Raw genomic sequence first — 12,986 nt, forward strand, 5'->3', positions numbered from 1 at the left:
ATTATTTAACTAATACTGTGATTAGTTAAATAATTAAATAAAGATGTTAAAAATTCATAAAGACAAAACAATTCAACTTTAAATAAATAAATAAACCCTCTAAATCAAGTTCTGAGAAAATCAGCTTCAAGGTTTATTGTCTTGAAAATGTATGTATCGAATTTCATTGCCCCTTTTCCCCCCATCTTTGCACTATATTACCTATATATATATATAGGTACCTGCTAATTCTTGAAATTATTAGAGATTTGAGCAGAAAATGCCAAATTTTCTTGCATCATGTTTTTTTTGGGGGGGGGGCTGAAAAGTTATAAATTCTACATTTTGGAAGTCTTAACCCCCTGGTTACAGATTTATTTGAGAAAATCTTTGCATGTGGAACGGATATAATTTTTGGTTGCTTGGAGTAGAATGTAAAAGCAGTACATTTTACGTAAGAATTTATTTATTTCTAAAATATTGGTGACATATGTAGTATTAAGATATCTTCAAGTAATTACAATTGCAAAACAAAAATAAATTAATGACAACAAACTAATGAAATAAATTGAAGCTATAACAAAAAACCAATTACTAATAATTATGCAGAGTGTGATATTTTTCAAAGCAAGTAAGTAAATACAGTGTTACTTTGCATTGTTTGCACTGCCACATAGTCTCTTTCCTAATATTACGCTTATAACAAACACGGCACCTTTTTCCAGGGTGTTGCTTGGACTTGGTTGACGGAATATTCTCGGAAAAGTGTGCCCAATTTTTCGCTGCCAAACGAAATGGTGTATTGCTACTTGATGGGCGTCCACGACGTTTATAATTTGGCAATGACAATTGCTTCAGCAATTCTTCGTCAATAGCTAAACGAAAGGAAGTAATGCCTGCCTTGGTTGTGCAGTTGATTTTAGAATATAAAACATGAGCATTATAAAAGGCCATATCTATTAGATAAAAAATAATTTCTTATAACCCTTTACAAATTTTGTCATAACTGAGAAGCACGCTAGCAATTGGTCTTGTTTATCAACGCCTCCCATGCCTTTATTATGCTCAAGCACAGATGCCGGTTTTATAATATTTTCGCTATTGCCACTTTCATTTTTTCTCCTTTTGCCTGTGTTTATCAAATCAGCATTTGAATGTTTCGTGCTAAGTATGTGAATCATCCGCTCCTAGGGAAAACAAGTGAATGACGTCTCTCAGACGTCAAATGTACCCAAGAGTTTAATATTTGGTTTTTGACGTCTTGGACACGTCATCTGTTCCTAGGGAGAAAAAAGTGAATGATGTGTCTCAGACGTCAAATGTACCCAAAGGGTTAATTTACTTGATTATATCTAGCAACAAATATCTGAATTATGCTCATGTGGTAAATCCAGATTCCTACAACTTTGTAGTTTATTTGTTTGAACTTATTACACTGTTTTTTAAGCTTGTATTGCTTATTGTTCTGAGTAATATAATTATTATTCTGTATATAATTATTATTCTGAATAATTTTTTCAGTTATTATACTGTCTGAGAACCACATGTGTAATATATTAGTTTTTTTTTTCTTCTCTACTTTACAGGTGAAAGACATTTATTTGCATTCAGAAATGTTTACTGTTGATAATGGACTTCTTACGCCTACTCTTAAAACAAAAAGGCCTGACTGTAGAAAATGCTTCATGGGTGTAATAGAAGCTATGTACCAATTATTGGCGTAATTCTTGTTGCATGTCATTGCAAAAAGTATGCAAATGACATGAAATAATTTCATGATGAGAAGGACTGCAGAGGAAAAAAAGCCCATATCGGAGCAACACATTGCATATTCTGATACATATTGCACATAGGGCTTTAAAAGTTTTTTCCCATATATCAAAATGTATAGCATTTGGCAATGTCGAAGAGTGTATTGAGCTTCAGATTTGAAATTGTGCATCATAAAAAGTTGCATACATATACTCACGAAATGTGTACATTCCAAAAAAAAAAAAAAAAAACATGTGTGACATTTCTTTTGTTGTTGGTAAAAAGAAACTAGGAAATGTCTTTTGCAGACTACTTTTTTTTTTTTTTAATGTCCTCGAAGGATAAAACTTCATCTGAATTTTTCATATTTGATTTTGAAAACTCAATTCTTGACTTTCTGGTAGTAATTTAATGTGATTTAATACTGGTGAAAATTATGTAAGGGGGGCAAAATTGGAATCAAAATAAGTTCTATAAATTTAGTTATTAAATTAGTTTGTTGCTAGCTGTATTTTTATAGATCTGATTTTGTATAAAGATAACTTTCATTTTTTATATATTTATTGTTATTTTATGCCTTTTTCTTGCATTGTTTTTAAGATATGAAGGCATTTAAAATTCTTATTGGCTTTCAGTTGTGGTACTCTGAATAGCATTTTGCCTTTTTTTTCAGATTCCAGTAATGTATCTATCGTGTGCAGTGTTTAATTTATTGTGTGAATGTGGGAGGTTGCCTCGAATGGTCTTGTAAGGGTATATTTGTTTTCCGTTGGTTTTTGTTTCAGAAATAAAAAATGGAACTTACTGTGAAATTTTGAACGATGAAATACAGTTAAACTTCCATAAGAAGACCACTCTCTTCTTAGGTATATGGTTCCATTCGATGGAGTTGCCTTGGAGAATATGGCTGCTGATAATGTTTTCTGAAATACTGGTTTCTGTGAGAGGTTTCACTGTATTTCTGTAGTCATCTTTGTGTTGAATTTTGAATTCATTCAAAAGTCATTTTTGTTGTTGTACCATTATCATTATAAAATGTCTTTTTTTTTTTAATGATAAATTTTGATTCTTGAATTTTAGTCCTCAAGTGTAAATGTTAGTGTAATGGAATGAATAAATCTATAAAAAATTGCTTGCTAGAAAAGACTAAAAAATTGTGCTGTTATTTTTAAAATCAATTTTAAGAATAAAAGTATGTAATAGCTTTCTTTAGAATCTAAATAGTTGTTTATAAATTACAGCTTGATTGAAAAACGTGTAAAATTTTAATTTGGATTGACATTAATTTCATAGAAAAGACATGTTTTTTTTTTTTTTTTTTTTTTTTTTTTTTTTTCCCCAGGATTTGATGCTGTTCTATTTTGAAATGTGTAGTTCTTTTATAAAGGCAATATTGTTCTAAAACTGAATTTTATGTAAATTATTAAATTTCAAATTCATATACCTTGGTTTTATCTGTTATTTAGATTAACTTCAAAAATAAAAAAATTGGAATCCAAGTAGGGAAAAAAATTGGACTTAAAAATAATAGCTCAATTAATTTGTTTACATGTCCATGATCTGAATGTTATTATGTTGCTGCTGATTTAATATTCAGGTAATTTTTCAGTGGACACTAAATGACTTCTTAATAATCAGCATTTGAATGTAGATAATATATGTTAAATGTCAGTTACTTCTTTTGATGAATGGTATAAATTTGCTTTGAATGCAATTTATTTTTTAAATAATATTCATAATTCCAAAGATAATGCAGGAATGTAAATATTATGCAAAATCTTCTTGTTTATAATAAATGTGATATAACCCAGGAGATAATCAGTAAGAATTATGGTCAACCATGAAAGTCTGGAATTTCTTTTATACATGAAAAAAATAATTTAGTTTTCTTCAGTATAGATTGGTAATATATAGAATAGACTGGGACACAGAGAAAGAAAATATGCAGGGAAGAATATACAGTATGTATGGAGTTATTAATTGCAATTTGTGTTGATTATGCTATCATTAATTACAAATTATTTCTACTTTTCTGATTTCCTTGCTTAATATAACTTCTGGAGTTATTCTAAATCTTAAAAGTTTGGAAATAATTAAGGGCTAATATTATATAAAAAAAAACTTCTCTAAAAAAGTACTATTTCTGCCTCGCATATGCTTTCAATTTCTGTTAGGTGAAATTTTGTTTTTTTATTGATGCATATGTACTGCAATTAATAGGTTTGTGGGCTTCTAATTTTAGATGTTACTAGATTTTGAGCATCAACACTTTTATGTGCAATTATAAATTATGTTTTATCGTTTTAGGAATAATTGTCACGAGTGACATTAAGAAAATTTCTCTATAAGTATTTTGACACATAAATTATGCTGTATTGAAGTAGGGAATTTTAAAATCTTTATTACTCCACAATATTCCGTAAACATATCATTTATTACAATTTAGTATTTAATATAAATAATCAAGCAATTAGAAATTTGAAATAATAATAATCCTCTAATTTCAAGGTTGACCTTTTTTAATTATGCTTTTTAATTTGTTGTATTTATTTATTATGTTATTTATTTGACTTGAAATTTACATCACTTTGAATGAAAAGTCATGATTACACTGCATGTTTTTAAAATTAGACAAATTTAGAAAAAGGAAAATTTAATTGAGTGAGTAAGCAAAACAGTGCAAAGCGTTTTTTCCTTTTTTTGACTTAATGTGATATAATAGAAAGAGGGAAGAATGCCTCTAAGTGTGCAGAGTAAGCATGTGGCAACAAAAATAAAAAAAGATGGATTAAAATGTTGGTGTAGAGGAAGGCCTATTAAAAAATTTCTAACTTTAAAAAGGTCATGTAAAGTGTATTATTGAGAAATATTTGTATTTAATAAATAAAATTAATTTTTATTACTATTGAAAATATTGTTAGGAAAATTATAATGGAAATACTTTTAATTTAATAAAAATAAAATGTATATATGCTTTCATATGTTCACTTCATAGTTCTGTGTGCTTCAGTTTAGTTTATATTTTCATTTTAATATATATTTTTTTCCCAAAGATGTATTTTACTTTTTTGTCTGTCCCTTTCTGATTAAAATTTAAGAAATAGAATACTCTTAGTTTTACTTTTTTCTTATTTCTCGTACTCTTCTTGTTTTAAGTTATCAGCTATTCTCAAAGTATTACTCTTGGTTGGATGAATATCGGTGAAATCCATAAAATAACATATCTTTTCTAATGACTCGTTCATAAATATTCACATGCATATAAAATTTAACCAGTTTTGTGTGTAAAATTTAATATTTTTCTGAGATAATGAAGCATTAGAGGATTATTTTTGGACAGTAATGTTTTTTTCGTTAAGTAATCTGAAATCGTTTTAAAGTATGTTTGTCTTTGCAAGTTATTTTAAATGTGCATGTATAGGCAGTCCCCAGGCTTAAAATGATGCATCTTGTTGGCATCTTCAAGTTGGAATTGAGTGAAATGGACTTTCATTAGACTGTTAATATCATAAATCAGGTCGTCTTCAAGTAATTCATACTTTAGTTGCATTTTGTCCTTCCCTAATACGAAAAAAAGTTGATATATTGCTCATATGAAATATTTTTATCACTACTGTAATATTTGGAAATATTTGTTTTGGATTTACCTTCAGTATTTATTATACTAGTGTTTACTGTTAAATATGTATATTTTTTAAATTAGCTCATTTTAGCACATTTTTTACTGGTATTTTTCCTACCTTGTTCACACACGCAAATTGGTCTTTTTCAATATAAAATTAGGTGTTCTTTACCTGTAATTTGATGTATGCTCTAGAAAGGAGATCTTTATTAGATTCCAGAATTTATGTAATTAGTATTCTCCCTTGAATACTGGGTCGTTTTATGTCTGTTAACAATCAGTTTTATTATAAAGATAAAAAATACAGTCTGAACCGTGGTGACGTGAGTGAATTTTTTAAAAATTTACTAACAGAGAGATAATTTTCTGTTAAGCATTGATGCATGTGCAATGAAAAAAATTTTTAAATTGAAGGATTTGTACAAATTAATAAAATTTTGGTGATAGACAGCATTAAGGATCATGGTTACAAGAAAATAAAACTGTAAAATCAATTGTAGATATTTTTAAGGTAAAATGTGAAGTGTGTGAACATTGTATGTTTTCTATCTGATGAGAAATTATGTTTGTGAGTGTTTGTAAAGCTAATTATTAGTTGAAAATTATTTCCTTTCATAATGTGAAACATTTGTTACACTTTCTGTTGTTACATAAATGCTCATAATATATTAAGTGTATTAGCATCTAACTGTTGTATTTAAGAAGAATTTTGAAATTAAAACAGATCAGATATGCCATCTTAATTTTTTATAAAATGATACAGTTGATTTCAGAGTTATAATTTTCTAAAAATTTAATTATGAAGCTTAATTTTTTAGTTCTATTCCATATTCACATGCTTCTCGATGGTAGTTATTTTGTTTTCTTTTTGGTCATCTGAAGGTTTTGTACATATGTTTGTCATTTTATGTAATTTATGAAAATAAACTTGTTTACAAGTGAATTCTTGTATCTATTTACTTCATACAGTAAAGAATTCTGAACTGAACATCATAAGACTTCTTATTGTCCTAACAAAAAGCCAATGCTTGGTTTGTGGCATGAATTATAGCATATTGTCAAGTCAATTTAACATTAATATAAATGAGGAAAGGAATCCGATATGGTAGATCTTAATAAATAAATAAAATCTTAAAGGTTTCAGATTTTAAATTATATCCAATGGGGATTTTTTTTAACGTTTTGCATGTTACCTTTATTTATTAAATATCATGTTCTTCGCACTTAAACCATAAAATTCAGTTCAACAACAATATCACAAAATAATTTTAAAATGAGCATATCTTTAGAATTTCTGATACCCAGTCCCACATGCTGGAGATAAAAAAGAAAGGGGGTAGAGTGTTGCCATTGCTCGCTTTTAAATCGTTTACAAATTCGAGCTTCCAGATGCCTTTATTCGGGTGGAAATGTACATTATTCAAAACTGGATGGCTCTATGTACCGTTGTTTTATCACAATGCATATATATTTATGCAGATTCTTCATTATTTAATTTCTTTAAATATAATACAGGGTGATAATATTTGGAGGCAGCAATTTGAAAAGTGAATCGGACATTTATAGTGAACCAACACAAAATGTCAAAACAAAAATAATAGTCCTTCAGGGCAAATTGCCTTTTTGGGCTAAAAATTACTCAAGAAATTTTTGGAATAACATGCAAAGAAAAGATTAATTTGGACTCAATACTTCGCCTAAAAAGTACATTAAAAAAAAGAAAGACTAAGTGTACCAAGGACTCTTGCTGGTTTCAGAGAATCATCAGTTAATGATAAATTATGATTGAAGACCGGAAATTTTTATGGTCTAGTACACATATATTCCTCCATCATTTATGAATTAGTGGTAAATCAAAAGTGATGGGTTTAGTATAAAGAAGCTGTAGTTTCAACAAAAACCAGCTGTACAGTTGCAAGAAAAGACAGAATCTCCATAATATTGCTTTTTAAAATTTAAATATCATAAGGAAAGATTCTGAACTTGTGAAAACTTTCTTTGATTCTGTCTATTTATAAGACTGGAAAACCAACATGTCTTTTAAGTGGTTTCAGAAACTCCGAGGATGAAATGGTAAAATGAAACTCCAAGCAAAAGATATTAATTGTTGGACTTCATTACTAGTAGAAACAGTGTACAAACATGTTTTAAAATTACAACTAAGTTTGCTTCCACATATCTGTGCAAAAAGGGGATTTTACCACTGCATCAAATAAAAAAAAAAGTATCGACAGAGTCGTAGCTAGGGTTTTCAGTGCCGTGGACAACTGGAGATTTTGCGCCCCTTTCTGTATGCCATGAATGGAAAACACTTTATTCTAAAATTTCGTACTACTATCAATTTGGTGCCCCCTGGATGCTGCGCCTGGGGACAGTTGTCCTTCCCTTGCCCCACGCTAGCTACGCCACTGGAAATCGATTTGAGATGTGCTGATATTAAGTTTAAACTTGCATACATACAAACACTGAACAACTGTGAAAGAATCGGTAGGCTCAGCCAACTCATTAAAGTGAATACAAATAGTTATTTCATTTTTAGTTAATAGGAATACTAATAACTCTAATAGCCTTGAATTATTAAAAACAAATAAAACTTCTCTTTTAATTTGATTAATACTAAAGTAAAATTAAATGAGTTTTAATTTATTGTATTTTAAAAATATACATCTTCTGGTAGCAATATATACTAAAATTGCTTTCAAAGGGAGCTAGAGTAAAATGGTCTACAGAATGTTGCAATTTATAAAAGTGTTCTCCACTTGAAAAAAGTTGGATAAATGCTGCCATATGCTATTTCGCTTATCTATCATCTACATTACTCAAAAAATATAATTAATAAGGCAGTTAATTAGATGATTATGGAATCCAAAAGAGATTTTGCACACTAATCATTATGGTTTCCTTTCAAACCACAATCAATTTCCAAACATTTTTTAGGATGGCAAGGTTTCCTGTAAACATGGATTTACACTTTTTTCCCAATGACCAGACATTTTGATAATCATTTACTTGTCTGAAAGGACAGAATCTATGACTCAGTTAGTCGTCTATCTATAAAGGACGACTATGCTCCTTGAGAAAGAGGAAGCTGTGTCCCAGTATTGATGAAGATGGACCAAAGTTTCCAATCCCTCTTTCTCTGCCAGTACCCTCTAGAAAGACTTTGGGATTGACAAATTTTAAGTATCTTCATGCTGCAAGATACACTATACACTTACAAGTATCCGCACCTTCTCCAAAATTCAAACTTGCACTTAAAGTACTTACCACCTCAATGGCCTAATAGCAGCCATCCCATAACCATGTCAAGAGGAATGCTGGATTTGCACTTTCTTGGTGTATACTATTATCTATTAGGCATATAATATAAGGTGATTCTTTTAGATATTTGAGAAGAAGCAATAGGATTAGGAGTCTAAAAAACGGGGTGCGGAGCTTAATTGGGACAAAGCGATTTCTTGTCACGGAATTTTAATTTGGTTGCCAGTAGGTCCCTCAAAGCAGTCCCTAACATTGTCTGGATGTCTGCTCTCAACTACTTAGAGGTGGTTCAGACAATAAGAGAGAATTATGATACCTTAAGTTTGTTTCTGTCGACAGGCAAAGTTACTTTCGCATGTTTGAAATACGCTTTGCATTCGTTCATTTTAGTGCACTAAAATTAAGTATAACTCGTAGATAAAAAGCAAAGATTGTCACTCTTAACATTCTCAAATGACTGTACAAAATATTGCTTCTGTGGCTGCTGTTGAAAAATCAAGTGTTTCTTCTGAGGAGGCACAGTGAAACTGGATCATTTTCTCTAAAAAAGAAAGTCAAACACAAAAGGAAAGCAACTTCAAAATTTGATTGATTTCTATTTTTAAATAGCAATTAATCTAACAAAAGTCAGCAAATTTCTATTCTGAAATAGCATTAATCTAACAAAAGTCTGCAAAGCCCTCAAAGAAGTCTCTTGGTATTGATATTTTCATATTAATCTATGGTGTAAACTTCCCACTGCTAGTCACAGAAGGCGAGAAAGTAAGTTAAAAAACAACTTTTCATACATGAAATGAAGCAAAAATTATTATTGTGGGCCAAAAAATACAAATTTTAGACCATAAATTAGAATAAGGTCATTCAAAAACAAATGCCTTAATGTTTTTTCACCACAGATATCACGGGAAATCTAATTCATGGTATGAAGAATTCATCGAAGTATATAGAAATTTTGAAATGTAAAATTGTGCCATTCTTCAGTACTTTTGTGGAGACATTTCAACATGACTTGGCTCGATGCCACAATTCAAAATTTATCAGAAGGTTCATGTCGAACAATAAAATTGTGCTAGATTGACATGGAAATTCACCAGATTTAAATCTAATCGAAAACTTGCGACAAATTCTCAAGGGATATCTTATCAAAATGAATTGTACGACAAAAGAGTGCATGATTAAGAATGCTATAAAAGTGTGGTTCCATGATAAAGAAGTAAAAAATATATACAGTATACCAGCGGTCTGTGAAAACGTTTTGATGGTCGGTAGAAAAATTGGGATTTTTTTAATATTTTTATGAAGATGCAGTTTAAAAATTGATGAGTAACAAAACCTATTATGGCTATACTTTTTTGATTTTAGCTACTACTTTTAGCAAAATTCCTTCTGAATTTAGCTACTTTTTTGAAATTTTGACATTTGAAAGTGAGAGTTGGCATACATGGATATGCTGCTATTATCAATAATAGCATGAACTGCTCTTTTCTTTTGAATTACAAACATATGCTATTGTAGTCGTTAATAACACAGTTTTTCTTTGTGTCAATAGGCAGCTTGACAGATTTTTTATGAGAACCATCTGCATTCTTGTTTATAATTGCATCACTGGAAGTTTCCGTTTTTGTTTTGTCTAATTGTTGATGGATGCAACATTGCTGAGTAAGCAATGATTATTATGTTTACAATAATTAAAAATTGGTGGCATAACACTTTTAGTTTGTTGATATTGCTTTGCGTTTGCTGGTTTGTTCTTGCTTTTCATGAAGTTCCTTTTCAGTGATAGGAAAATGTGAAGCTTTCTGTACAAGAAGGTAAGATATTTGTATTTTTCAATGTGAACAAAATATGTGTATCAGTGTGATATTAATATTGTTTTAATTGTTACTCATAATCAGGAGCATAGCCTGAATTTCCATAAAGGCATGCTGCTGAACGCCAAATGTTTCGAAAATTATATTAACAAACAAAAATTAGAATTACATGTATTGGAAAGTTGAATATTGTTTTTGTGTATTAATATGTTGTTTTTAAGATTTGATTTAAGGGTTTCTTTAATTCATATTAGTGCTCTTCCAAATATGAAATTATATATGTAGTGGTTCGTGAATTTCTAAGGGTTGATGATGCTGCACTAGACTAATAGAGTCAATGCTTAAGTGTGTTGTAAAGGTCATTTCTGCTAGAGGAGGCAGACATAGTTCTTGTCAATTTGATTATTATCTCAGTGTATGAAGGTATGTATATAAATTATCTAAATATCGCTTTGCCCCAATCAATTTGCACACTAGTAATATTACATTGGATAGTGCATAGGGTTAGCATTAGGCATTTTGCCACCACCCTCGAGTTATGCAGGTCCAAAATCTGCTATCCAGTGCCTCCCTAAATTCTAAATATTTTATTGCTTCCAAATTCCAAAATTTTGCTGCTCAGTGCTTAATCACACTTAGATAGATCAAATATCTATCTTCAATAGGCAAAAATTTATGTGAGCACTAATGTAATTAATGTCAAAATTCATTTTTGAAGCTGCAATTCATCTAAAACTTTTATTATCTAATTATCTTAAAAACAAACCCTTGCAATAATAATGATATAGTAAAAAAGGGAAAAAGAAGAGGAAGCGGATACAAATTCATATAATAAACTTTATCTCAAGGAACTATTAAGAACTGTTATAAATTATGACTGTTAGCCTACTATTATTATAGCTATTATAACTACTATAATTATATCTAATAGATATATCAATTAAAATATCGACATACTATTTATACTCTTATGTTATATTATACTGTGTGTTATATTATACTATGTACTATATTGAATATTACTTTAAAAATAAACCGAAGTGTAGTGGGACTATACCTACATTACTTATAGTAAACATTGGGTGTCCCACTACATTTCCACCTGAATCTGAACCTGCTCAGTGCTTTTCTAAATTCTAATTTTTTTGCCATCCCTAAAGATCACTGCTGTCTATACTGCATTATAGTCCCTGGACAAACCAGTGTTTGGAGCTCCTAACAGAACCCACTCATAAAAATTAAATATAAATGGATTAGCATGAGGCCCCTATGTTTGCGGGACCATTGCCAAGTGCTTCGGAATGGCCCTGACCAGGTTTTGGCACCAGAACTGAAATTGGAAGTTATTCAGCAGTAAGGGATCTTGTTGTAGTACAACTGCATGATACCTTTGGAGGATGTGAACTCCAGTTTGAAAAGACAGTGGACATTCAAATACTCTTTTTTAAAATTATTGTCATAAAGTATGGCTGTATATTTTGTCATATGTATATCAAATATTGAAAAAAAAATTTTTTTGGTTAATCTTTGGATTATGGTAACTTGGGGATTTTTCTGGCGAAAATTTGGCGACCAACCCTGCTACAGCAACCTGCTAGTTTGTTTGGACGCCATTTTGTTTACACAAAGTAAAGGCATTTTTTTTTCAACAATCTGCTAGCCGAATTATGCTTATGCTAGAACTTTTATGGAACAAAAGTGCTTAATCATGACGAAGATTAGGTGCGAAATTGGGAGAAAGTGCAGAATCGCAAACTGCTTGCCGCGTTTTTAAGAATTGCACATACACGGTATCCATGTACACATCGACCTATTTTCACTTAAAAAAACATCCCAGAATTGCACAAAAATGGCATTGCGCACACTCTTGACTTTATCCATGTACACTGCTAAAGTCCTAGCTAATAAACTTTATCGCCTCACCAAAATGTCGCCAAACTGCCTGTTACCATATTCCAAAGATTAGCCAATTTTTTTTTTTTGGGGGTGGGAGGGGGTAATATCAGTTTTAACTTTTTCTTAAAATAAACAAAAATAAAAAAAATTATCGTTTTTCAGAATGCTCCATGTGATTTAATTTCTCATTACATGTGCTTTAATTTTATTGAAAATTAGATTACAAACAGAACTTAGTATTAATTTGTGAATTGAATGATGTATTAATTTTTAATAATTATTTCTTTTGCACATACCTAAATTTTGGATAAACTTTTCGGTTTAATCCTATTATCCGGTGCACACGGGATTTGGCTACTTTTGGCGACTTTATGATGAGCAGTAAAAACGGGACATATACGATGAGTAGTTAACGGGTCATTCAAAGACAATATACAGTTAAACATAGTATATACTATGTATATAGTATATATACTATGTGTGTATATACATATACTATGTGTGTATAGTATATATATATAGACGTTCTTTGGATCATTTTTGGTGTTCGCGATAATTTTCAAAGTCGCGCCAAGGCTGCACCGTATACTAGGATTTCACCATTCCTTTACAATTTAATACACTTTAATTGGGTTTTGATCAGTTTTATGAATTCGATTCTAAAA

The 12,986-nt window shown here is 30.1% G+C and overlaps 1 protein-coding gene across 3 annotated transcripts in view; it reads left to right on the forward strand.

Moving 5' to 3' along the window:
• The window catches only part of LOC118197132 (long-chain-fatty-acid--CoA ligase 6-like), a 95,804-nt gene extending 89,508 nt beyond the window's left edge, over positions 1 to 6,296 (forward strand). For all 3 annotated transcript variants that reach the window (XM_085821218.1, XM_085821217.1, XM_035368632.2), the window contains exon 20: positions 1,566 to 6,296. In XM_085821218.1, coding sequence (XP_085677344.1) covers positions 1,566 to 1,703 — 138 coding nt within the window. In that variant the 3' untranslated portion in view covers positions 1,704 to 6,296. The remainder of the gene's footprint in view (positions 1 to 1,565) is intronic.
• Positions 6,297 to 12,986: the final 6,690 nt, after the last annotated feature.

This window comes from Stegodyphus dumicola, chromosome 7 (genome assembly GCF_044657685.1).
Source record: "Stegodyphus dumicola isolate Sdum_Otavi_A_Nest chromosome 7, ASM4465768v1".
NCBI classification, from domain to species: Eukaryota; Metazoa; Arthropoda; class Arachnida; order Araneae; family Eresidae; genus Stegodyphus; species Stegodyphus dumicola.